General features: G+C 37.7%; 1 protein-coding gene across 1 annotated transcript in view; it reads left to right on the top strand.

The window, feature by feature from the left end:
- Nucleotides 1-937: 937 nt before the first annotated feature.
- Nucleotides 938-24,993, top strand: part of CHD1 (chromodomain helicase DNA binding protein 1) — a 55,217-nt gene continuing 31,161 nt past the window's right edge. The window contains exons 1-7 of the mRNA XM_053968949.1: nucleotides 938-1,020; nucleotides 2,824-3,033; nucleotides 19,795-19,999; nucleotides 20,982-21,083; nucleotides 22,366-22,433; nucleotides 23,649-23,798; nucleotides 24,115-24,389. Of these exons, the coding sequence (XP_053824924.1) occupies nucleotides 2,981-3,033; nucleotides 19,795-19,999; nucleotides 20,982-21,083; nucleotides 22,366-22,433; nucleotides 23,649-23,798; nucleotides 24,115-24,389 (853 nt within the window). The 5' untranslated portion in view covers nucleotides 938-1,020; nucleotides 2,824-2,980. The remainder of the gene's footprint in view (nucleotides 1,021-2,823; nucleotides 3,034-19,794; nucleotides 20,000-20,981; nucleotides 21,084-22,365; nucleotides 22,434-23,648; nucleotides 23,799-24,114; nucleotides 24,390-24,993) is intronic.

Below are 24,993 nucleotides of genomic sequence, written 5' to 3'. Positions count from 1 at the left end.
GTCCAGCGCCGAGTTGCGTTGTTTACAAGACACTCTCACTCAGCTGCTACTTTGCCACTGTGGAAACATTTGGACACACAAATTACTTTTTTGCATGTGTGTTGTTTTTTTCCGGGGTTGGGTTGTTCGGGTTTTTCCAGTAACGACCATGTGTCTCGTTAAAACCATGCTGATCACTGGAAAGGAGCGGGGCATAAAACCGGGCGTAGAGATTTGGATTCAAGGAGGAAAGCCAGCTCCCTGCCAGAGAACAGTCCAAACCTCCATAATCACGCTTCAGCACCGCTTGTGACCGCGTGAAGCGAGAAAGGCGGTTTCGGTGATTTTACACCGAAAACCGCAAACAAAACCCCTGCGCCGCGCAGCGCAGTATCAGGCGGCCCGCTCCGGGCTGCGGCCGCGGCGCTCAGCTCATGGCGCCCCTCGGGCAGCGCCCTGCGCCCGCACACCGAATGGGAGCTTTCCCAGCGCTAGGCAGAAGGGAGGTAAGGGCAGATGGCGGGCGGGAGCTGCGGTGAGCCCCGCACCTCCCAGAGCGACCGCACGGCTTCCGCCGTGCTCTGCAAGGCCCGGCGGCGGGGCTGCTGCTCGTCGCCCCCGCCCGAGGCTCCTCCTCCCGCTGCCGGTCGGTCCCAGGGCGCAGGGCTGACATCACGCCCGGGGTTTCCATCCGACCGCGGGAGGGGGAGGCTTGAGCGGAGCGGCGGCGTGATGGCGGCGGTCGCCAGGACTTAGGAGTAGGCGGCGGAGCGGAGCTGGGCCCACTCCGGTTCTCCCTGCGCCCCTCCCAGGGTGGTCCTGACCCCATTGTTCGAGCGACAGAGCGAGCGAGCCCGCGGCGCGGGCAGCGCGGAGCCGGCAAGAGCAGCGGCGGCCTCCCAGGCCCAACCGTGGCCGCGGGAGCCGCCCGCGACCCGGGGCTGCGGTACGAGCAGCAGTACGCCCCGCGGGGCGCATCGAGGCCTCGGGCCTTGGCGGGGCCCGGGGAGGGTTGGGCTGGCCGGGCCCCAAACACCGCAGGTAGGCAAAGGCCGCCATGGCTCCCTTCGCCGGTCGGGAGCTGTGCAGCTGCCGGAGATGAAAGCCAGAGGGGGGCGGGCGGTGCGGAGGAAATGCGGCCCCGCTGCCGGTCCCGAGGGCGGTCGATGCCCTGCGCCGGGCTGGCTGGCTCCTCGGGCCCTCTGCCTGGTCTCCGCCGAGAGAGGGAGGGATTCTCCGGGAGTGAGGTGGGCAGTGCGGCCGAGCTGCTCCTGCGCGCTCCTGCGGGGGGAGCCAGTGTGGAGCCGTCCGGGCGGGCCGAGAGCGGCTCCGCTCCGGGCCGTGGGGGGCGCCGGGGGAAGCGATCGTGGAGGGCGGCGGCGGTGGCCTTGGAAGCGCTGCCAGAGAGCGGCGCCTGTGCAGGCCGCACGGTTTGCGGTGCGAGCGGGCGGCGCTGCATGCGCTCCCTTATGGGCGGGCAGCGAGAGACCGGCGCGGGCGGTAGAGGTTGAGAGTCGGGATCGGATCGGCCCGGAGCAGAGAGCGGGCGGCGGGGAGAAAGTTTTGCCGCCGCCCGCGATGTTTCCTGGGTGCCCAAGGCGCAGTGGTTCGTGCCGTCGCGGGATCGCCCGGCGCCCCCCTACTTCCCCGCGGGGTCCCTAGTCGCGCTTCGCGGCCCCCCTGTGGCTGCGGGGCTCCTTCCGATCGCGCTCCCCTTCCTCATCGCCATTGTTCGCGGTCAGGAGCGGCCCGGCGGTGTGAGCGCAGGGCAGTGCCCGCCCCAGAGCGAGAGTTCTCTCACCACCGCCTCGATTGGCTCGGGGTTGGGCTGTGGGTTGTTCTTGGGGAGCACACTGGGGCGGGCAAGACCCTAATCGCCTTCACACCGCTAATTCCGTGAGGGCGCGAGTTGATCTGATTATCACTGAGCTTATACTTGCGGCCCATTTACCGTGAGCTTAAACTTTCTCTGCTGCATCGAATACTGACTGCGTAGTAATCAGGACTAGGAGATTGATGTATATGGAATAATGATCATTCCATCTCTGGGATCTTTCTGGTTTGATTTAGTGGGAGCTTGTGTACAGTCTTTTATCTTCCTGCTGCTGCCCACAACTGTAAGTGGGTAGCATTATGTGTGTTCCTGGAAATGCTTGCACTATATTTTGGGTATGAAATACATTCTACTAAGAAGATCTTAGCAGAACATTAATATTTACATACCTCTTCAAGCAGGCATTTTTTTACTTGCTATTTAGATCTCTTTTGTCTTGAATTCAGTACTATGCCCAAAGTTAGGACACGACTTATAGTGCAGATAGGCAGTGAACTGTTCTCACCCCGCAGTACTAAAGAAAATGTAATTTGTGTAATTTTTTCTATTCTAGAGCTAGCAGTTCAGCAGAAGTTGCCATCTTTACAGCACCATTCATGAAAAGTTGCATTAAGAAGTATAATGGCAAAAAGAAGTGTATGCTGGAACCCTGCTGCAAGATAGTAGGATAGTCACAAAAAGCAAGATAGTTTTTCTCTGCATTTTGTGTATTTTATTTAGATCTTCCAGTTTTCTTTAAATAATTAATATGAAGACCTGTTGTTCTCTGGACATTATTTTTTGTTGTTTTCACAGACAGCAGGAAATATTTTTTTTTCCTCAGAAAAGGTAATAAAATGATCAGCCATGAGCAGGTAACACACACTAAAGGAAGATATTTCTGAGTTACAGACATGATGTCAAACATGCCCCCTTTCACTGTTAGTGGAAAACAAAAAGTTTGTTTTTAGTATGTCTTCAATTGCAAACATACTTTAAAATTGTGTTAATGTTTTCCTTTCCTATTTTAGGTATTTTGGGAGAAATCTTGAATACCCGCTGAGCACACTAAAGCAAACACGTACAGTGTCTGGAAAACATACAGAGTAGCAAGAAGTGGATTCCTGATATCCACCTTGTACCTTGCCTGGACTTCTTTTTATTTTTTTGAACTTTTTAATATTTACAATGAATGGGCACAGTGATGAAGAAAGTGTAGGAAACAGTAGTGGAGAGTCAAGGTAAGCACTTGTTTATTTAATTTATTCTTGGCTATATATTTTCTTACATTTTGTGTACTAAAACTGATTTATATTTGAAGTGAATGGTGAAAGTGGTGGTTAGCAGGCAGATCATAGTTAGGAAGGCTGGCTTTGCTTTCTTTCAGGTGCTTAATCTGCTTGTTACGTTCACATTATTTCAGCTAAGAGTGGGAATGATCATGTACATGTCTTACATAATAAAGCTGAAGTGGTATTAAAGCTATGTTGGCATCCAGCAGCATAGTATCTCTCTTGAGGGGGAAAAAGTCCTTGAAAAAACAAATTCAAACGCATTGAGTTAAAGTGTTAAAGCTATCCTCTATGAAAGTGCAAGGCAGACACACATAATATATGTTGTATAAAATCCCAATTAGTTGTTTCTTTTTAGTTATTTAGTTTTTTGTATTTTATATTTTATAAAATATGTTATATAATATTTATATATATTTCTATATTTTATTTTATATTTATTTTAGGTTTTTTTTTTTTTTTTTTTTGGTCATTCTTCAGGGCTGTCAGACTTGTGTAGCTGAAAGTGTTAACTTTGTATTTGTTTTTGGAAGGGAAAGGACTGTTGTCCAGCCGTGTTTTTAACTAAAAAGAAACCTAAAATCAGTACTCTAGTGTCAAATTACAGTCTTCTATCAAGTGCAGAAAGTTCAAATGTTTGGAAGAGCCTGATTAGAATGTCCTTGTGTCCATGCAGGGTGACAGCCAGTTTGTAGGAGGTGGAATTAAGTTCACTTACTAGAACAGTTCCAAGTTCAAAAAGACCCTTCTGCGCTACAAAGCTTAGATTTCTAAAACTGGAAATATGATAAATCTAGAGGTTTAAAAATCAATTTACCAATAAAAGGTGAGCATTAGACTTCTCCTCTAAGAGGTAGTTTGTGGCTGTGCTGTTTTTCTGCCTCTCTTCCTGTCAGATTACAGCCTGTTCAACTGGTTAGCTAATTCTGTCAGTCAGAGGGCCATAAAGAAAACTACTTTCTGCAGACTATGAAACTTGCAGCTGGGTAGAGAGAGATCTGAATTACTGCCTCAAGAGAAGAAATGCAAGAAGAACATATAACTGCCAGCTAATCAGCCAGCATGTGCTGGCCATCAAACTTCTACAGTGTATGATGGACTAGGAAGACAGGGAAGAGAGAATTGTTTAGGTGATCCTGGGTACAAATCACAAGGAAATTTATCAACAGTGAAACTAAAGAGACTTTTATAATTCTTGTGTATTTTTATGTCAAGCTTCCTGTTAAATGCAGAAGTGTCCTAGAAAGACAGTAGCTTTTCAATTTTGTGAATAATTTGTAAGCTGTAACACATAGTAATTTTTGAAGATTTCTGCTTCCTATGAAGTTGATACTGTTACAGTTAACAAACAAGTTTGAAGTCTCTTCTGGGGCAAAATATTGCTTGTTACTTTAAAAAAAAAGGCAAAACAAAGCCTTCCAAAAAATATGACCCTACCTGGGACAAGTTATTGTGTGAATTTTCTTACTACTTGAAAGAAGCCCCTTGCTAAAGGTCTGTGGAGAAACTATTTTGTATTGAACTGTGATTGCCCATAACTATCTGTATATCAAAGTTATTTAAAAGCTGTAGCAGTTCATAAGACTAAAGCAATTAAATGTCATATAGTTCCCATTAATTAAATGAAAAACAAGTATCAGGAGGATGCACAGTACTCAAAACTTCATATTTGCCTGGAAAGTGAGACTTTATTCTTCATCTTAAATGTCCTGCTGAGCACATATTAAAACTTAGAAATTTTTTTAAATCCAAACAACTGTTTTTCCTAGGCTTGTGTAGCTTGATAACCTCATAGTCTAATTCACAGGCAGGCCTTGGAAAGTTTATTTTCATGTTCATTATCAGAAAGCTGTTAATGTAAGTGAAGCAAGAAAACTCAGCGTTTTAAATGATGGAACTCTCTTCTGTCTAACCTAGTTCCATTATTAAAATAATGCAGAATATTTCTATTTGACTTTTCCTTGGGTTATAGCTGAGTGGTTTTTTACTTTAATTTGTAGGTTCCCATACTCTAGATGATTTTCGCTCTGAGGTGAGATACCTTAGCAAGCTGCAGCTTATCTGTAGACAGATACTTACTGTAACTTGGGATGTGTTGCTGTAATTATCCTTCAAATCTGGATGTGTGAATTTTAGAAAATGGAGGTAGAAATCGGCAACAGAATATGTTTACTAAGCTTATAGTGATCCCATTCTGTTCAGAATGCTAGGGGTGGAAATGAAATAAGTGAAGAAAGTAATTGAGAACTGCTGCTGGGAGTAAATTGCAAGGAAGATCAAACTGAAGGATTGGTAGAAAAAAACAAGAGATGAAGATGAGTACAGTGATGATCTAAGCAGCAGCATTGGTGTTAAGTAGGAGAAGTCTTTGAAAATTTGTGTCAGTTTGCAAATTTGATACTTCAGAAGCGCAGTAAAGCAGTTCATTTGCCTTTGGTGTATGGTGTCAACTTCCATTGCTGTCATTCTGGAGTGATAATAAATACAGCCTGATGTAGCAGAGCCACCATCATTACTTCAGAAACTTAAGCAATTGGTCATGGCTGGATTTACAAAAATACACCAGTACATGGTGTTTTATGGAAACACCCCAACTTGAAAAAGTTGTTGAAAGTTTGTAGTATTCTCAGCAGTAGGAAGGCTAGAGAAGGGACTGATCATAGACCTTTGACTTGATGCCTTTATTCACTGTGTCTGACTATGAAGGTGATTGTTTTTTCTAAAGAGATGAACAAACAGTTTGCCACACTGCTTTGTACCTTTCCAGCATTGCATCTATTCATCTGTCTGCTAGATCACTAGAAAACTTTCCCGATTGCAGATGTTGGTCCTGAAATTCTGTTTTGCTGCAAGTGGAAAAGTGCATGGCCACACCATTTGGACTTTCGTTGCCTCTGAAGCTCTAAATCAGTACTAGAACTGAGCATGATGGAAATGACTGTAAACATTGTTAACTAGTCTTGTTGCTTGGTGTTTGAGTTTCTGTCCAGTAATCACAGTGGAGTGTACTTTCCAGTTTCTTGTTTACTAGAAATAACTATTCTATAATGTTTTTATGTAGCTCAAGGTAAAATATCACAGACACTTTTCATCTGGATAGCAAATGAGCGTAGACACAAAGACTTACTAGCAGAACGCTGAGAAGCTGACTGAAGCAGAGCATCTTAGTATAGCGTTCTTGATGACATTCAGTACAATTCATCATACAAACTTTAATGTGAATACATACATTTGAGTTACATAGCAATAAGAAAGCTTAATCAGCAAGGAAGGGCAGTTGTACCTGAACTTCAAGGCAAGTGCCAGGTAGGGCAAGGACTGCAGCAGTAAAATGTTGGCACTATTTGAATAACAATCTGATTTCCTATCTCTTTGTTCTTACGTGTTTCTGCAGAACAAGGTATAGAGGACTTGAGCATACCTTTCTTTCCTTGGTAAAAAGGCATGTGCTCAGTGTAGCTTAAGTGGAAGGTAGCTGGCCATTTTTGCAGGAAGCAGCTGCTTACACTAAAGACTTCTACAAGTCTTTACACACTTGATGTTAAGATAGGCATTTCAGTGGGTTTCATTTGTTTTGTGGATTGTAATCTGTGGACCACATAATTAAGTAAAGAGTAAAGACTTGGTCGACAGGCTTCAATTTACTGTATAAATTCATACCTTCCATAGAAAGTAAAGAGGATTAGTTTAAAGCTACGACTTTAGGTTCTTGCTTTCCTGAAATCTAAGTGGGAGTTAGAATAGAAATTGACCAAGCATATTGGCAGAATTACTTGCATGCACTGACATCCTTTTAGTAGGAGTTTAATAGATGATATTAGTAAAAATGTGTGTATACAGCAAGAGAGAGCATGTACATAAAAATGTATATATTTAGATACATACTTACTGCACAGGAATTCTCAGATCAACAAAAGTACCTGAATGGTAAAGAAAACTGTTGGTAGCATGTACTGTAAACAGCTAGTGGATAAAGCAAGCTCTTTGTAGTATTTTTCTCCTTAATTAACAAATTGTTATTTTATCAGGAACAATCTCTTAGAGAATTAAGCATACTGAAGTATGATAAGGTGTCCGAATCCAAGTTAAAAGCATCTTTTCACTTCTTTTTGGAAGACATCAAAGAGGGCATGTATCCAAACCCAAGTATTTTTTCCTGGAAACCTTTCCAACTAAAAGAAAAAATCAAAAATTCATGGTCTGGCTCTTGATCTGCGTGTGATCTTAAGTTTGGTTTTGTAACTCCTGCTGAGTTTATCTGTTTTTTGTCTAACCCAACTGGATGTCACATACCTGTACCACATATTTTAAGTTAAATTCCTTTATTCTGAGAGTGTTGAGATTTTAGCTGATGGAAGCTTTTCGTGTTCCTCAAGACAAAGTGAAGTGTTGTGATACTGGCAGTGTATACATCAGACCTGTCCAGATGTGGTCCCTTGGCTGCTTCAACTGTTTTCTTTGGTTGGTTGGTTTTTTGTTTGTTTGTTTGTTTGGGGTTTTTAAGGTTGGTTTTTGTTTGTTTGTTTATTAAATTCCATGTAATACTTTCTTGCTGGTAGTCTCTAAGGAGCTTCTGGTAAAGACATCATTGTGTTGCTGCTGGATCCAGCTGTGTGTTGAAGGTTTCTCAGATTACACAACAAAGTAGTAGACCCATGGATAATCACTGCTACCTCCTGTCTGAAGGCTTCCTGGAACAACTTTGTGCTCTTAAGATGTGTGACTTGCATCGTTCAAATAAAGACTTGAAATACAGTTCATAGGGTCATGAAAGTTGGTAGGTAATCAGTTTAATTTTGATAACATTGCTTTGTTTACAGTAGTAGCAGCAAATAATTAGTCTGCAGGACAGGAAACACAACGTGTTAGCCCATACCAGGAAAATTAAGTTTAGTTCATACTCTATAATAGCTGAGGACAGGAAATAACATTTGGCAGATTGAACGTGATACTCTTTGTGCCCTCTGTTCTTTGCTGGCAGTGATGAATAAGATAAATCTGCCTTATGCATTGTAATTAAGTTAAATAGTTAAAATTTCTGGAAGAAATAAAACTAGAAAAGCTTACTCTTTACATAGCGTTTGCCTATAGAAACTTACTGGTGATTTTGTGAGTTTGGCATTTAGTATCAGTTACTTCTGCACATTTTGAATGGGCTCTTCATATTCTTATGCTTTTCTTCCTTCAGCTTGTTTTAAAAAACCCAACAACCAAGCATCAAAGGAGACAGTCCATTGTCATCTCAGATAAGTTTCAAAGACTCTGTAGATAGTAATCTCTTTATTTTTTAGTGTACTGAACTTTAGTTTGCTTAAATTGTTACTCTCTGTCTTACTAGCCTTGAAAGAGAAGATCACTAAGGTAACATCATCTAATGAATGCACTTGAAGTCAATGATATTAAATTAGCTGTTCTTGGATCAGTTATTATCCTAGACAGGAGTCTAAATTTTCTGTCAGCTCTTTCACAATGTGACTTGTGTAGCTTTCCATTTGAGGATTTGTATTCCTAGTGCCTAGTTTCTCATTGTATGATCCTCTCAGGGGCACCTTGTTCTAAAGTTCTAAAGGATAAGTGAAGCTGAACTTAAGACTGTGGCAACTAAACTAATGGCGGTGTGGCAGGGTACTTGCTTTAAGCCTGTCATTTCCCCAAAGTGTTCCCCAGTTTGATTGCATAGGTGTTTATGTGGGGGAGCTGGAAAAAAAAAATTGTATTTGTTTTAACCTGTTACTTGCTTTGGTACCTTCTTTAACCTATGTTGCTTTTCTTTCAAAGAGTTCACAAATAAATACTGCATTCAGGCATAGATTTGAAGATATAGGGAGTACCCAGAGACAGTGTTCAATAAAAAAACCAGAAAAATACTTTTAGGGTGTGTCTAAATTCCATACCAAATCAGATTTGACATGTGCTGCTGTACAGATGGAACTACCAAAGGCTAAAGGTAAGAGATTTCTTAAGTGCATATCCTGGAAACTGCTCTTTCTAGACTTTACACCTCAGTTTGTCAACATATACATTAAACTAATTTTTCAAGTAGAACTTCCAACCTGACAGCTGCTGTTCATTTTCAGTATATGCTATTGGCCTGCTACTGGTAGTTACTGCTGACTGCTAAATTTTTCATCATTACTGGGGTTTGTTTGCACAGTAAAAAAATTGTCTCACTTCAGCAGTACCAAGGAGATCATTAGTGCTTTATCCATCATATTTGTTTTCTATTTCCATATCTGTTTGAGGGTCCACTGTTCTGCACAGTCTTGTATACTAGTCTTAGCTTAGTTTGGAGAGATGTCTTGGTTTGAAAAAGACAGGTGTCTGCTAAGGAAAGCAGGAGCCTCCCCTGAAATGGAAAATGTAAACCCCCTCCCTCCAAATTGTTATAATTTTGAAATTAAGTGGGGCTCTCAGGCAAAAGATATGGTAGCAGCAATAACAGTTCTTTATTTGGGAAGAAAATAAAAATAAAATAAACAATGCAGTAATACAAAACAACACTGACAGAGTCAGAATACAACCTGACACCCTGTTGGTCAGGATGTTAGTACAGTACAGTTGAAATGTTGGCTGCAGTCCTCCTGGAGTGACAGATGTGGTTCTGTTGAAACAGTGATCCTGTAGAAGAGTGTAGTTTTCCTCTGAAGATCCAGTGGTGGTCTAGATGGGCCTGGTCTTCCTCTGGGAATCGAGTGTAGAAGGCAGCTGCTCCTCTGGGAATCCAGTGAAAAAGGCTGTCCTGGTGTCCCAAAATCCCAGATGATATCCAGTTAGGAATGCTTGGCTCTTCCCTCTGGGCAGAGCATCCCACAGTGGGATAATGTAATTTTTATCAATTGGGCAGTGACACTCAATGGCCCATTAACAGCAGATGTCTCCCCGGAGGAAGGATTTATTGTGGAAGAGATAAAGAAAACTGCCCGATTAACAGAAGATAACTGCCCCATCTCTAACAGATGGCAAATAGAATACTGACATTACCTTGCAATTTAGGACAAGAGGGGAGGTTGGGTTTTTGAGTGTTTTTTTCTGTTTCAGTTAGGCAAAGTGAATGCAATTTAAGGTTTCTTGTTCAGGAGCATCTTTAAAAAAATAATGACATTTTCATATTACCTTCTAAAAATAAGTAATGAATGTAATTTGCTTGGAGGTAGAGGAGAGAAGAAGGCTTATGTGACACAGATGATGGACTTAAATTTTGTTTTGATTAATGGAGTTAAGTGCCTAAAAGCATAAATTGTCTTCAGTGGTTAATCTTGGCAAACATTTTATTGCTGTACCTAGTATAACAACACCTCTGTTATGTAGCTTTGCCCTGTTTGCATCTGCACTTCACATTGTGTTTATAATTTGTGGAACTGTTTGGCTTTTTGGAATCCCAGTCATCAGGGAAGAAGGTAAGAAAAAAAGGCAAATTGGACAATAAAGTACAATTGGTTTGAAGAGGTCAACAGTACAAGACCAGAGCAAGGAGGGGATAAACATAATGTGATGTGGTAAAGTAGGGTGAATTTGACAAACACAGATTCATGACAAACATTCTCAGTTAACTGAGAATGAAGTCTGTTATGCTGATAATTGCTCTGATTATGTTAGATAAAGTGACTGTTTTGCCAGAGGACTTGAATGAGAAAAGTAGGTTCCAGCTCTTCAGTGTCCTGTAGGGAGATCATCTTGACTAGGTTTGGAAAGGCTGAGGGAGAGACAGAGGTAGGTGCTAATTTGTGCTGCCTAAAAATTGAGTTTTCTTTTAGTTACCGTTTTTAATCAGGCTTTTTTTGGAAGAAAGAAAAAAGTAGATACAGATACACAAGCAAAATAAAAGGGTGGTTAAGTTGTATCTAGGCCATCTGTCCTATTCTTCCTTAAGTATCTCCAGGAATATAGGCAAGGTATCCACTTATGTGGACTGCTTTGCTGAACTGTTTCCAATGGGGCAACTTAAGCAAAGACCCTGGCTTGTATAGGAAGAAGAATTGTCAAAAAATAACACACTTGGCATCTCTTTTTCTATAAGACGAACCCTTAAGAGAGGGAACCAGAAGCCTTGTTTCTGAGAAAGTATTTGTGTGATAGTATTAGACAGCAGCAGACAGCTAATTGTTACAGTGTTCTAGTGTTTTAGGAAATACCTGATGTTCCTTGCCATTCTTCCCCTAGAGGTTTGACACCAGAATCTCAGTAATTTGAAATGTCAATTCAAGTGATTAATTTTGTGAAAATCAGTGGTGCTACTTTGCACTAATGGACATTACTTGTTGCAAGGAAAGTTGGTCAAATTAGGGGCCCTAGTTAAACTATATCAGCTGATGCTTAAAGTATTTTGGCTAGAAAGTAAATTGCTTATAGACTGTGCCTGGAAAAATGCAGATGAAGTTAAAGAATCCCATAGGCAAACATGGAAAAGAAAGCATCCAGATATTATGACTACCTCACTGCTGGTTTGTCCCTCTGTTTTTAATACCTTAATTGCAGAGCTTAGGTTCTGTTTCTTAAATGCAGGTAAACTGCCTTTCTATCAGACAGGTTTTTTGTGTTTATTGTAGCAACGTTATTAAAAATCAAATTTTAACACAGTATGAAATATTCTCATTTGTCATTTGGTTTGCAGTGGTAGCTTCCATTGAGTATTTTCAGAAAATACATATTTTCTTCTTGTTTCATATTTCCTTTTCCACTTCAAGGAAGATTAAACCATTTCTGAAATTCTGCTAATGCAAGTTGTTGAAATCAGAGATTACTTGTTAAATTAAGATATTACTTGTCTTCATGCTCTGAAAAGCTTTTAGACCTCTCTCAGCTGATTATAATTATTTTTGCCTTGTTGTAGCTGGTTGTTGGGGTGTCCCATTTCAGCAGATGAAGAAAATGTCAACTGAGCTACTAAAAATCTATCTGAAACTATGTATTTTCCTATGACCTTCAGAAACTCAAACAGTTGCATTTCAAAAACTGGTAAATGGGCTCTACATATGCAGTGGTGCTGGTAGACACTGCCGTGTCTACAAGTTCTCTATGCTGCTGCCTGTTTTATTAGTCACATCTGCAGTTCCATGTGCTAGGGGAAAGGAGAGATGGTGTTACACCATGTAGTAGATATGCTAAAATTGAATAACACCAAAGACACCTTTTTCATTTGAAATCGGTTTAGGGTTTTTTCCTAGATTCTGTGTTGATTTCCACTGGTTTATGCTGTCCTGGTTTCAGGACAGCAGTCTAATGAAATACTGCCTGATCATTCCTGCTTGTTTCTTCCACATTTTCATAGATGCGTAAGAACACTTATGAGAATAGAGGCGGTTTTGAAAAGCTCTGTCTTCTCTCTGACACCATCAGGGAAATCGGAGAGGGCAACATATCATAATCAGAAAAAGTTATTTTTATATATCCTCACCAATAGGTGAATGTATTGGTGAGGACTGAGTGTGTTTTCAAAGTGTGGCAGGGCATACTGTTCCCAATATGAATTGTGTAAATATTTCTGTAACTCAGAGCAAAGGTAGGAGCAGTTAAAGAGAAGTTTTACAGTTCCGTTTCTTGTTTCTGCATTCTCCATTTACTATGAGGAAATGACAGATGTAAATGCTGTCCTTGAATCCCCGTGTGTAAATGTATATACCTCTTCTTAAGTAATTAAATTTCTACTCTTAAGTTTAGCATCTAGCATACTAGGATTTAATCTGAATTACTGCTCATGTGGAAGAGGATCATAGTTAATTTTGCAAAAGGGATTACAGATTGATGTTTGTTTTTAATAACCAAGGCTTGCTCCTTGTCTAGGTTAAGGAGCAAGGAGGACATATCTCCTTTACTTTTTTTTTTTTTTTATGCCTTAGTGCAGTGGTCTCCAAAATTGTTTGCACACTCCTGTCAATATTATAGCATGCATCTCAAATGTATATATATTTCATTTATGAAGTATATACATGTAATAATACTTGTACTAGAATCTACCTTTATAAAGCATATACAACAATTAGAAAATTTAAAAGTATGAGATAAAGATTTAATATTGGAATATATTAGGTTTTTATTGTTAAAAGAACCCTTTTAGCACTTACTAGAAAAATATTAAGAGTATTCTTGTTTAGTAATATCTTGGTTTAGCATTTTGTGACACAGTGGCTTGACGGTATGGTTCTTCGTTAAATTTATTTTGGCACTTTATTTTAATGACTAGCACATCTGAAGAAGATACCTAGCAAAGATACATGGTTTCAGATGGAAGAAGTACATTGTCTACTGCACTTACTAAAATGTAATACTATTTTTTTATTTAATCCCATCAGCTAATTATGCAAATTTTTTATTAAATTTTGTCTAGTAAGTTTCCATGTACCTTGCCAATCATTTCACGCATGTTAATCTGAAGGGATTGCAGTTTTCATGTTTTTAACAAATGGGTTCAAAACCCACTGAAACTTCTTGGAAGATTTTTTAAAAGGCTGGTAATTTTTATCTCCCAGCTTTTAATGTGTATAGATACAAGATACAATAGCTTTTTTAGGTAACATGCATTGGTTTTAGTAATAAGATCATGTAATGATAGAAACCTTTCCAAACATCTGTTTTCAAAATGATATCTCTATGGCATGAGTTTCTTTTGAAAAGCAGCTGCTTTTTCAGTGTTAAAATGTCACCTTCACTTGGAAGGGATACCTAAAGTCTGTTTATTTTTTTAAAAAAATATCTGCAAGGTAGCATACTACTGGTAACAAGTTATTTCCACAGAAATAGTCAGTATATTTGAAGCTCTTCTTTTTAAAACAAACACACTCAGAGCTCACCTAGAGCTAATATTCCTGGTCAACAATGTTTCTTAGGAGTTCAACCTCTTATGGTATAAATATTTTTTTAATGTTCATTTCCTATCTTGTTACAAAGTATGGTAAATATTTTACTATTTATTGGACTTTTTTTCATAAGATTAAGAACATCAGTGACTTCCTTCATTCTTCTGGCTCCAGATTCTTTGCTGCAATATCTTGCCTATTACAGATGGAGTGGATGAATTTATTTTGTACTGCAACCTCTTACCACCCTTACTAGACTCTGTTTTTTATTCCAGTCAAAGCAACCACACATTCCTAGTTATATTTGCATAGTTTTTTCATAAAACTTTTTAAAACTTTTTTTAAACTTTTTTTCAATTTAAAAAGTAGTTTACTGTTGATAAAGTAACTTCTCTATTGCTTTTCCTTTACCGGCTTAGGAAAAGTAATTTTTTGTGTACCTCATTATTGAAATTCCTGAATTTGAGACATATTAGAAGCATCTGTACTTTCATCCAACCATAGAGCAGACCTTCTGAAATTATTTTTTCTAATACTTGTTTCTTCAAATGTTTTCTATGTGTCTTTGACACATTTGTGTTTGCTGACAAAGAAATGTGCTTCAGTTTGTCACTGTAGTTTTCCATGCATTATTACAGCTATTTTTAAGCAACAAAAATTCAGTTCTCAGATGACATGCTGTTTTTTTCCCCGTGATCTTAGTTAAGAAAACTTCAGAGCAGGCTGCTAAACATTTATCATTAAATTAAGGGATGTTTTAAAGTACAAGATTGACTATTTTGGTATTACTTGAAACATTGCTGGAAAAAAAGAAGGTTTATCTTCGTGTTCTGGATGGTTAGTTTTTAAATGTCTTGCTAATTGTGATGGTTTCATGCTACCATTGGCTAATATCTCAAGATATGATACACATTTAGGGTAAGAGTAATTGTTAATATTGATAAGTAATATTTTGAATAGTCTTGATAACTGAAATTTTCTTTAATCCATCTTCTTGTCAGATGTCATTAAATTGTCATTGTTTGTTACTTACTTATTGTTGGAGTGTGGCTTATAAAGAGCTTGTACTGTAGTAGAAGTGTCAGTGCTGCCATTTTCTTTTCACATGCACTCACAGTACCTTCAGTCCATTGTTTCCTTACAGGACTCTTTTTAAACTACTCCATTCTGTAAGGGTTTGGTTAAAAGGAAGTAATACTATTCAGGAATCCACCTCATCAAGCAGAGACAAACTACACACAGGTCTGTCTCATTGCACACAGAAGGAATGAGTGATCGTGCCACTGTCACCCATCTGGGTTGGTGAAGCACATACTTCCTCCAGGCCCCTCAACTGCCTTATGTGACACCAGCTCATCAGACATACAGGCTGAATGAGCTTACAAATGTCAAACTATTTATTAAATAGTTGAATGTTTATAGAGTTGAATTTGTGGTTTGGGTTCTCCCTCCCCTTTCCTTCCTTTCTTTCCTTCCTTTCTTTCTTTCCTACTGCTACATTGGGTTTTCAGTAAGACTTAATTTTTACTGCCCCATGTTTCCATTATGGACACTGCTTAAGTGATATGGCTAGAAAATGCCACAGATATATTTCACTTTTCCATTTGTTGTGAGGGGAAAATTAATTCCTTATTCTCTTCTTTACGTAACTCTTCTACTTTTGTCCCAAATAAGTCTGTGCATATTTTGGTGGATTTCTGCATTTCTAGAAAAGGTTACATAGGTCTATGCTTTCAGTTCATTGCTGCTGCTTTCTTACAGGTGTTTTGTAAAAAACAAATAAGGTGCTCCGTTATATTGAAAGTGGATCATTAGTTGAATCTCATACCGATCTAAAACTGCTTTGCATGAGATGTGAAGAAACAAAAAAAACAGTTGATAATCAACTCTATTCTTTCTGTCTGCCTTGTAGATACAGAGCTTTAGAGCTAATTAAGAACTAATTCTTAGACAGAAAAATTCTATTCAATTTCTGTTTGTAGATACCTAGTCTTGTTGGACAACAGAGGTTTCTTCTTGTTGTGTGGATACAAAAATGTTTTGTCTAAACTGCTGTGTTATACCAAATATTGTCATTGGAAGTGCTAGACAAATATTTTACTTTTTTTAAGTATGGGAAAAGCAAAGACACAGTATGCATCCAGAAGTGTATAATATTTTGATATTGGCATAAACATGCTCTCTTTTGGATCTTTGACTTATAGAAAGAAAAATACTAATTTTCTTTCTAATATTGAAAATACTTTACACCCTGAAAACTGAGCCCTAAACCTGTAGTTCTTAACTGTAGGTGTGGTTTTTGCCTTATGTGCCCCGTCTCTGTTACTGTTGGTTCAAATCCTTAATCCTTATTTCTCTGGAGGAAAGTCCTTTGATGTATGGACTGTTGCAGCTATTGGGGATTTGTAGGTATTATAGCTCATGCAGTGCTGCTTGTCTGTACTGTCTTAAAGATCTGCAATTTGTCTTTATGCAGAGCTTATTTATTATTCGACTTTCTACCTCCTTTGCAAACGAGAGCTCTAGGTTTCTGACTTACAGTGCTATCTTTGTAGAGTTTGTGCCTCCAAGTTTCAGGTTGAAACAGTGTATGAAAGTGCATGATAAAAGAAATATTGCTTTGGTAGCCCTCAGAGCCTGTCAGTTACTTGTTCTGTGGCAAGTCAACAGGGAAGAAGTCAACAGTAGAAATAAAATGAAAATTTGTTATTCTTACCTAATTTTTTTAATACATGCTGTAGTTCCATGAAGATATCTGGAACTATGTGGTGCACAGGCAGAACTTGTAGTTTGCACAAGTTTCACACAACTGCATTAATTTGGATGATTATAGTTTAAGTAAGCTCTTCCCAGCATAGACTAGCCTTGTGTGTTTGAGCTCCTGTAGTGTTTTTTATGAGTTAATTTCAAATGCTTTATGCATGTATGTAAACTGACAGATTACTAAGCTTTGATAAATGTTTCAGCAAGTCATTGCTGTTACCCTGGTTGTAAAATGATTTCAGGCTACTCATTGTGTCTTTTCCTCTTTCCTTATTCTGATTTGACACTGTGGGATAAGAAAGCTTAGTAAGGTATTATTGCTGCTATAGTGTTTGAATTTTATATGACTATTTTTTTTCTGTTCTACATACCCTATGTTAATCTCTGGTAGGGATCCTACATTGCTCTTCATGTATGGTACCATTAGGGCAGCTATAAATCAGTGTGGTGAACTTTTATTATTTGTTTTTTCTTCTAGTAATTTCTTGTAATTTTCTTGTAATTTCTCTCCCCATTCCTTTTACTTCTATGTGCAGGTTTGTTCTGTAGTCTTGCATTTATTAGTAATGCGGTTGAATTAAGATTTTTACTCTTTGTCAGATGTTACTGTGAGTTGTGATGCAGTTGAATTGTATTAGGCTGCTCTTCTCCAAATCAGGCCAATTTATTTTGAGTAACAAGCATTATGGAGTAGCTCTTTGCTGGTCCTTCTCATAAGCCTAATGGAAATTCATTACCAGACTTAGAGCTTTGATGAGAGCTAGCTGGCAAGATAAGGTGTCCGTGTTCTTTTCTTTGAATACTGTATGATCTACATCAATATCCACATGTTGACATGTTGGTATTGTTTAACAGAGACCTTAGATGATAGTCAGCTGATCTCTTAGTAAATAATAAGATCTGGCATTAACTGGCTTTTTTTTGCAACAAACTCTACAGCAAATGGCATTATCCACTAGACTTTTATTTTCCCTATTTCAGTCCCTTTGGTTTTGAACTTACACTCAATTCCTGTGAAGAACATAAAACAACTTAAATTTTCCCATCAATTATTTATCCCTGGAGATGTCCAAGAGGCATTTGGTCTGGTGCTGGGTGATGTGGTTTAGGAGTTACAGTGATGGTGCTGGGTTCAGTGGATGATCTTGAAAATCTCTTCCAATCTTGATGATTCTGTGATTCTATCTAATCAGTGTAATTCTTGCTTACTTATCTAAGTAAACTAATTTTTTTTTGTGTTTTCTGTCTCTGCACCATTGTCTTCTGTATCTGGTTTAGATGTTTCTTATAGTGTTAGCAAGTTGACCAATTATTCCAGTGTTAGTTTCCCCTTTCTACCTTAGAAAACAGGCACTTTGTTTTGGTTGCCTGTGTCTCTCTATGCAGTTAAACCTATGGTTAGCACTGTATTAGTATGTGTGAACTATTGTACTGCTATATGGAAAGCTAACTTAATTACCATCCATATGGCTTAGTGTTTTGCATAAGTTTTTGGTTTGGTAATCCATGTTATTAATGTCCTCTTTGAGCAAGCCTTGTCCTGTGTGAAGGTACTTGATTCCTTTCCCGTCCTTCAAGGTTCTGTAGGATTTGCATATTTTTGGTAACTTTTTCTGACTGGAACTTTGACTGGTATTTACTTGTGTTTCTCCATGCTGAGTTTTCTTCTATATATATTCATTTAGAGTTAGTGCTGCCTTCTGTAGTCTCTCTGACATGTATTTATGGCACTTTGCTTTGCTGAGAAATATGGTTGTTTTATAAAGGTGCGATTCACCTAGTATTTAAGGTAAGGCAATATTTGTGTGCAAAAACTCTATTACAATATTTTTTCTTCGCTTAAGAAGACAATCATGGAGTGTCATTAATTTCTGGTATATATGACCTCCGGTCATATATTGTAGTGTCATACCAGATCTGTAACCTGCTTTTTGGGCAAGTGCGATTAGTGTTACAGCACCATGTCTGAAGTAAGACTTTGATGAAAGAAAGTGGAAATTTCAGAGCAAGGAAGCTTCACTGTGTTCACTTTTCCCCTCTTTATTTTCATGGTTGCTGGTTGCAGATGGCTGATGGAGGTGCACTCTGTAGGGATATGTTAATGAATAGCTTAATTTCTTCTTTTGGCGCAGTTTTGTTGGTGGCAGCAAAAGCAGAGGAGTGATTTTGCTTTGTTCTGCAGTTCTAAAATAGTCAGTTAAGTATGTTCTGTGGCAATTGATCAATCTTCCCTCTCCCCCACCTCACCTCCAGCTGACTGTCAACCACATGAATTGTGCTGGCAGAGACCAGCTGGGATTTGATACAGTTTTGGCTTTAACATTTTCAATTCCAGCTTCATGTTTACTCTGGTTTTTAAGCATTTGTGTCAGTATGTACATAATTTGAAATTGTTTTGTTTCTTTCTCATGATATCTTTGAAATATAGTATTAATCTAGTAAGGAATTTTACTAAAGTTTCAAACTCATCTACTCTGTGAAAAACAAATGCTAAAATTATAAAAGAAGTATCTTTAATTAATATGTGTTCTAATTATGTTAAGTCTGATGTAAAATTAAAATACAGATTAAATAATTTAGACAGCTCAAGTGTATGCCAAATGCTTTGGTACAAGTCATACCACCTCTGACAAATTCAGAGTTGTCTATGTGGAAAAAGTTTGTGCTGCCCTTTTAACAGAAGACCACAGTCTGTGCAGCTTTTTGTTTTGTTTTAAGGACTACCTTGGCTTCATGAAGATTGAAAACAATATTGGGTAGTCTTTTGTGAAGCAGACTGAACCGTTAACTAATATGGCATTTGATGGCTCTAAGCAGGGATTTTGAAGGGGGTGAAGCTCAAGTTTGTGTGGCTACAAAGCATTTCTACCACTTTTAATTCCCATGTGTGACACTGTCGTATTAATTTGAATGGTTTTGCTTTATTTTTATTTTGGCTTCACATAGAGTATCTAATTACACTTTAAATTCTTATTCCCTGTTTATTTTTAGCTTTATTCAACTCAGCTTATTTAATTGACTACCTCCATTTATGTGCTACCCTTTTGTCTGGTCTAACTTAACAGTTGAGATACAGGTAAAGCTAAGGTGACTTTTTTCTTTTAATCCTGTTACTTTGGCAGTTGTGTAATATCCTACTAACTTGTCATTGTAGCCGATCAGATGATGATTCTGGGTCAGCATCAGCTTCTGGATCTGGTTCAAGCCCTGGAAGCAGTAGTGACGGAAGCAGCAGCCAGTCAGGCAGCAGTGACTCTGACTCTGGTTCAGAGTCAGGCACTCAATCAGAATCAGAGTCTGACACATCTAGAGAGAAGAAACAAATTCAGTCTAAACCACCAAAAGTTGACGGATCTGAGGTAAACAAGATACATAAATGGCAAGGAAATGGCAAAGGAAATACTAAAAAAATCTTCTAAAATTATCTCAAAGAGCAGTGCTCATTAAAAAAAAAAAAAAAGAGGTAATGAAGTGTTCTTAATTAGATTTTAACTTGATTGGGTTAGTGAAAGCATGCACTTTGCTGCCTTAAACATTGGGCAAGTTTCTCATATAAGTACTTAAATTTGTGCTTTTAAAATTCTCACATTTGTAAGTATTTTCAATTAAAAAGCTACATAAATTTCATCATACAGAAGCATGTGCTAATTTACTGGAACTTATGGAAGAGAAAGATAACACATAATGTTGTTCCAGAATTCTGTTTCTGCATTTTTTCTCAAATGCTTGATTTCATTGTATCTATAAATAATTGTATAAAAATTTCAAGCTTATATACAGGTAGCTTTCTTTATCAATAAGTCTGCTAAAAGCAGGAAAAAAGTGGTATTGAGAAATCTCTTCAATCCAGTGCGCCAGAATTACATGCAGTCTCCCATGTTTATGGAGTGGTATACCATATTTATGAAGGTAGTTACAGATGAGTCACACCATGAACTGAAGACTGTTAAGGATTCTCTGCTAAATTTTTTCCCATGTGTTTTAAGAATTACTGTATGAAAGAAAATCATAGCACTTGAGCAGTCTGAAAGAGTTTATCTGTGTGAATTTTAAAATGTACTTTATAAAGTTTTTCTTTAACAATTACCTACACAACTATAGTTAAACATATTTCAGTAAATATCCTGGTGATTAGCATATAATATTCTGTTTTGTAGAAATCTTATGACTTTAAAAAGCTGTCTGATATTGTTAGTTAATGTTAGTGTTTTGTAGTGAAATTTTCTGTAGTGAAATTTTTTAATTGATAAAATTAAGATGCTACTTAGGAAAAGTAAATATGTGGTAAACTGGAGATTTTCAGTATGTTTAACTGACTCTTGCATCTCTATTCCTGTTTAGTTTTGGAAGTCTAGTCCAAGTATACTTGCTGTGCAAAGATCAGCAGCGCTCAAGAAGCAGCAACAACAAAAGGCAGCCTCATCAGACAGTGTTTCAGAAGAGGTGATTAATGTAATTTTTAAAATGTACACATTCCTGTCTCATTGTCTTACACATTGAAATGAAATTACACAGAGCAAATTCATATTCTCTGAGTATGCATAGAAGCCTGGGGTTAGTCTCTAAAATGAACATGCAAATAACTGACATTTTTAGGCAGAAAAGTAAAGATACCTTTGGTTACTTGTTTCCAAGTGAGTTGTCCCAAAATTATAGCAGTCTTGATTCTGTGCTTTTTTTAGGTAGCTATTCTGTGTTGTCTAGACAAAATTTTCAAGCCACACTTATATTGTATTTCCGTCTTCTTGAGTTTATTGTAAACACAAATAAAAATGCTAACTTATTTTTTCAATGTGTTTTTGGAAAAGCTGTCTACTGTAGTTTTCAGAAATTTGATATGAAGTAGAAAACTAATTTTTACAAGTCTTGTAATAGTTACTGCAAAAGAATTCTTGTATTTTAAGAATGAAACCTGTATTCCAGGTATTTCAAAACTAAATAATAGACTAAAGAAATGTTGACTTTTTGCAGTAGGAATATCTTTTAAGGACATTAATTGGAACTATAACATGAAATTTATTTGTAAAGCAGTCTTTTTGTCCTGTATTACAAAGACTTTGTAATTCAACTAATTTTGTTGAATTTCTGTTTTTGTCTGATTTAGCAGCTCATCTTTTAAACAGAAAACTCAATCACATATCATTAAAATGTTAATTTACACCTGTTAAGCACTGTCTTCCAGAAGGGTACTTTTCAGGATAAAAGTTATTCTAAACTAAGTTTAAGACAATGAGACTAGCCTTAAGAAAACTTAGGTTTAAGAGGGTTCTTGTTTTTTCTTCTATTGTAAAGAAAGAAGGGATATGCTATTCTCAAAATTTTCTTAAACTGGTGTTTCAATGTGAACAAATACAAAAGGTGAAAAAGCTCTTGAGGGTAGGAGATTTCATTAGCATTTTTACAGAGATATCATCTTGAGTAATGTGGAGCAGCTTACACCATGACACTTTTTGTGTCAATGTTGATTTTTTAAGATGGGGGTTTTATTTGGTGTTCTCCAGAGTGGTATTGGCACAGTGTATTCATAGATGGATAAATACAAAAATAGTAGCAGTATTCTAACAGCTAAATTGGAAGGCATGAAGGGGGTAAAATATGAATAATATGCCTCAAATTTGAAAGTGGAAACTATTGTGTCTTTTCAAAATCTATTTGTTAGAAGATTCTTTTACATAATTCTTTTTGTAAAGATGAATTTGCTTTGGTTTATTTCCTTCCCCTGCAGGACTCCTCAAGTAGTGAAGATTCAGCAGATGACTCATCCAGTGAAACCAAGAAGAAAACACATAAAGAGTAAGATATTTTCCTAAGTAATAACACACATTTTTTATCACAGAAACAGATGCTTGTAACTTTTGTTTGATTTCCTTACTTGTGAAATGCTTAAGTTCTCTTTTTAATTTGTCTTGATCTTTCATTTCCAATTTTGTAATTTTAAAATAAACTGTCAAATGAACATCTCTATCACACTAATTTCTCAGAAAAAGAGTGTGCAGTATTGTTTGAAAACATTCATCAGTGCTTTTATTTCTAAAGTACTTCATTGCAGTTTGCTTTTGAGTTGGAGGCCCTACATTAAAATTCTTGTAGAGGTAGGAAACTACTTAAATAGATTATCACAAAGCAAATTGAAGTTAGAATCCCCTAGTTAATGCCAGATGGCTTATCTCTTGGATTTTTGTGGGGATGCTTTTCTTTCCTTTTTTAGTTTCCTTGGACATGCTTAAAAGTTAATATTGTTTTGATATTAAATAACTCTATTAAATTGTTATTTAAGCTATTAAGATGGATTTTCCTGTATAAAGTCAGAGTTTGAATCAAGATACTGTACATCATCTTTCCTGTCATGAAGTAAAAAATCTCAGTTAAGCAGAAACCAGGGAATCCTGCTACTCAGTCACAAGTGTCTTACTCATACTACCTTGCCTGGCTGTGAAGCACTGATGTGAGAGTTTAGTAGAAGCTTTTGTGAGCCAGTGCCACTCACCAGTTGCTGCAGTTCAGGTTTTTCTGCGTTTCTCAAATCTGTCTCTGTAAATTTTGAATTCTTATGCCAAAGTTGCTGATTCTTCACATGGGTCACAGAGACCATAAGCATTAGACAATATGATACTCTCCAGAATACAGTGTGATAGGACTTTATGATTTGAACATGTCTAACTTCTGATTAATATGTATCTTATCAGGTAGTCTTGTTAAGTGCTTTGTTTTCTTAATGTCACATTAACTCAATTTCTTCATGCTGAAATTTATATAGAAATCCAGATTTTTGTTGGTTTAGATTTTAAATCTACCTCTTAGTCCAAATCCCTTTGATGCCATTGGACATTTTTTAACTTACATAGTATTCACTGAGAACAAATTTCTGTCTCATCAATTGAAATAACTGTTACAAGATTTTTATTTCTGTGAACAATCTTGAAATTACAGCAGATCCCTCATGGATGAATAACTGTTATAAAAAATGCAACAGAATGAAATTACTGTTTTGTCTTTCATCATGTATAGTGAAGACTGGCAAATGTCAGGATCAGGGTCAATGTCAGGAACAGGTTCAGATTCTGAATCAGCAGAAGACAGGGAGAAAAGCAGCTGTGAGGAGAGTGAATCTGACTATGAGCCAAAAAACAAGGTCAAAAGCCGGAAACCTCCAATCAGGTAAGAAGCTGGGCATTTGAATGCTCTACTCTAAACTATTTATGAAAAGCAATTGAGTATTTACTACCACTATGCATGCAACTGAAAATGGTAGTACTTGTAGTACTTACTGAGGAAAAAAAAATTGTTTTTTTTTAATATACATAATATGATAATATATTAATGCTTTCTACTGAATACCTTTTCTTGCTTTCCTTTAAATGAAAGCAGAGTAATTGAACATTCATGAAACAAATGTATTCAGAAAACAATGCAGAAAATTTATTGTTGCCCCTGTTGAAACATGATTGTTGTGTCATACATTATTGTCTTGAAGAATTAAGCCAAAAAGTGGGAAAAAGAGTGCAGGACCAAAAAAGAGGCAGCTTGATTCTTCAGAGGATGATGATGATGAGGAGGATGATGATGATTATGATAAGAGGGGATCTCGTCGCCAGGCGACAGTCAACATTAGTTACAAAGAAGCTGAAGAAACCAAGACGGATTCTGATGATTTGCTAGAAGTTTGTGGAGAAGATGTCCCACAACCTGAAGAAGATGAATTTGAAACTATAGAGAAATTTATGGATAGTCGAGTTGGCCGTAAAGGAGGTATTTTTTTTAATGGTTTTAAAATCCTTGTTAAGATCATGGTGCAACTTCAACACATATTCTCATCTATAGGTTCAAAAGCAATAGTTTTAAAGTTACAAAGAAGTCATACTGTTTCACCTTTTATATTCATAAGAATGCTCCTATTCCAATCTAAGTATTGCAGAATACAGAAAAATTGCATACCTAAGTAGAAGATAAAAATCAAGTGGAAGATAGCTCTGTATTGCATGAATGCACACCATATTGTTATGACACTGTTTGTACAGTTCAATGGTACTCGATCAGTACAAATCCTATACAATGCAGTGGAGAAAAGTAGACTTAAAAAAGTAGACTTAAGTAGACTACATGGGAGAGCTGACTAGTAGTCTCAACATTGAAAGACAGTGTTGTCGAGGCTGAACCACTGAAATAAAGATTTCAGTTACTGCAGTACAAATACAGAACAATGTGTGGAATGGCTACAAAAAATACATCTAAAATTGCAATGGTATCTAGAATTCTGCTTTGTATTTGAGTCTGCAAGTTAAAATCATAGACTCATAGAATGGTTTTGGTTGGAAGAGACCTTAAAGATCAGCTAATTCCAGCTCCTCTGCCA

This window comes from Vidua chalybeata, chromosome Z (genome assembly GCF_026979565.1).
Source record: "Vidua chalybeata isolate OUT-0048 chromosome Z, bVidCha1 merged haplotype, whole genome shotgun sequence".
NCBI lineage: Eukaryota > Metazoa > Chordata > Aves > Passeriformes > Viduidae > Vidua > Vidua chalybeata.
Note: the sequence above shows the minus strand (reverse complement) of the source record. Positions and strands in the feature narration are given on the sequence as shown.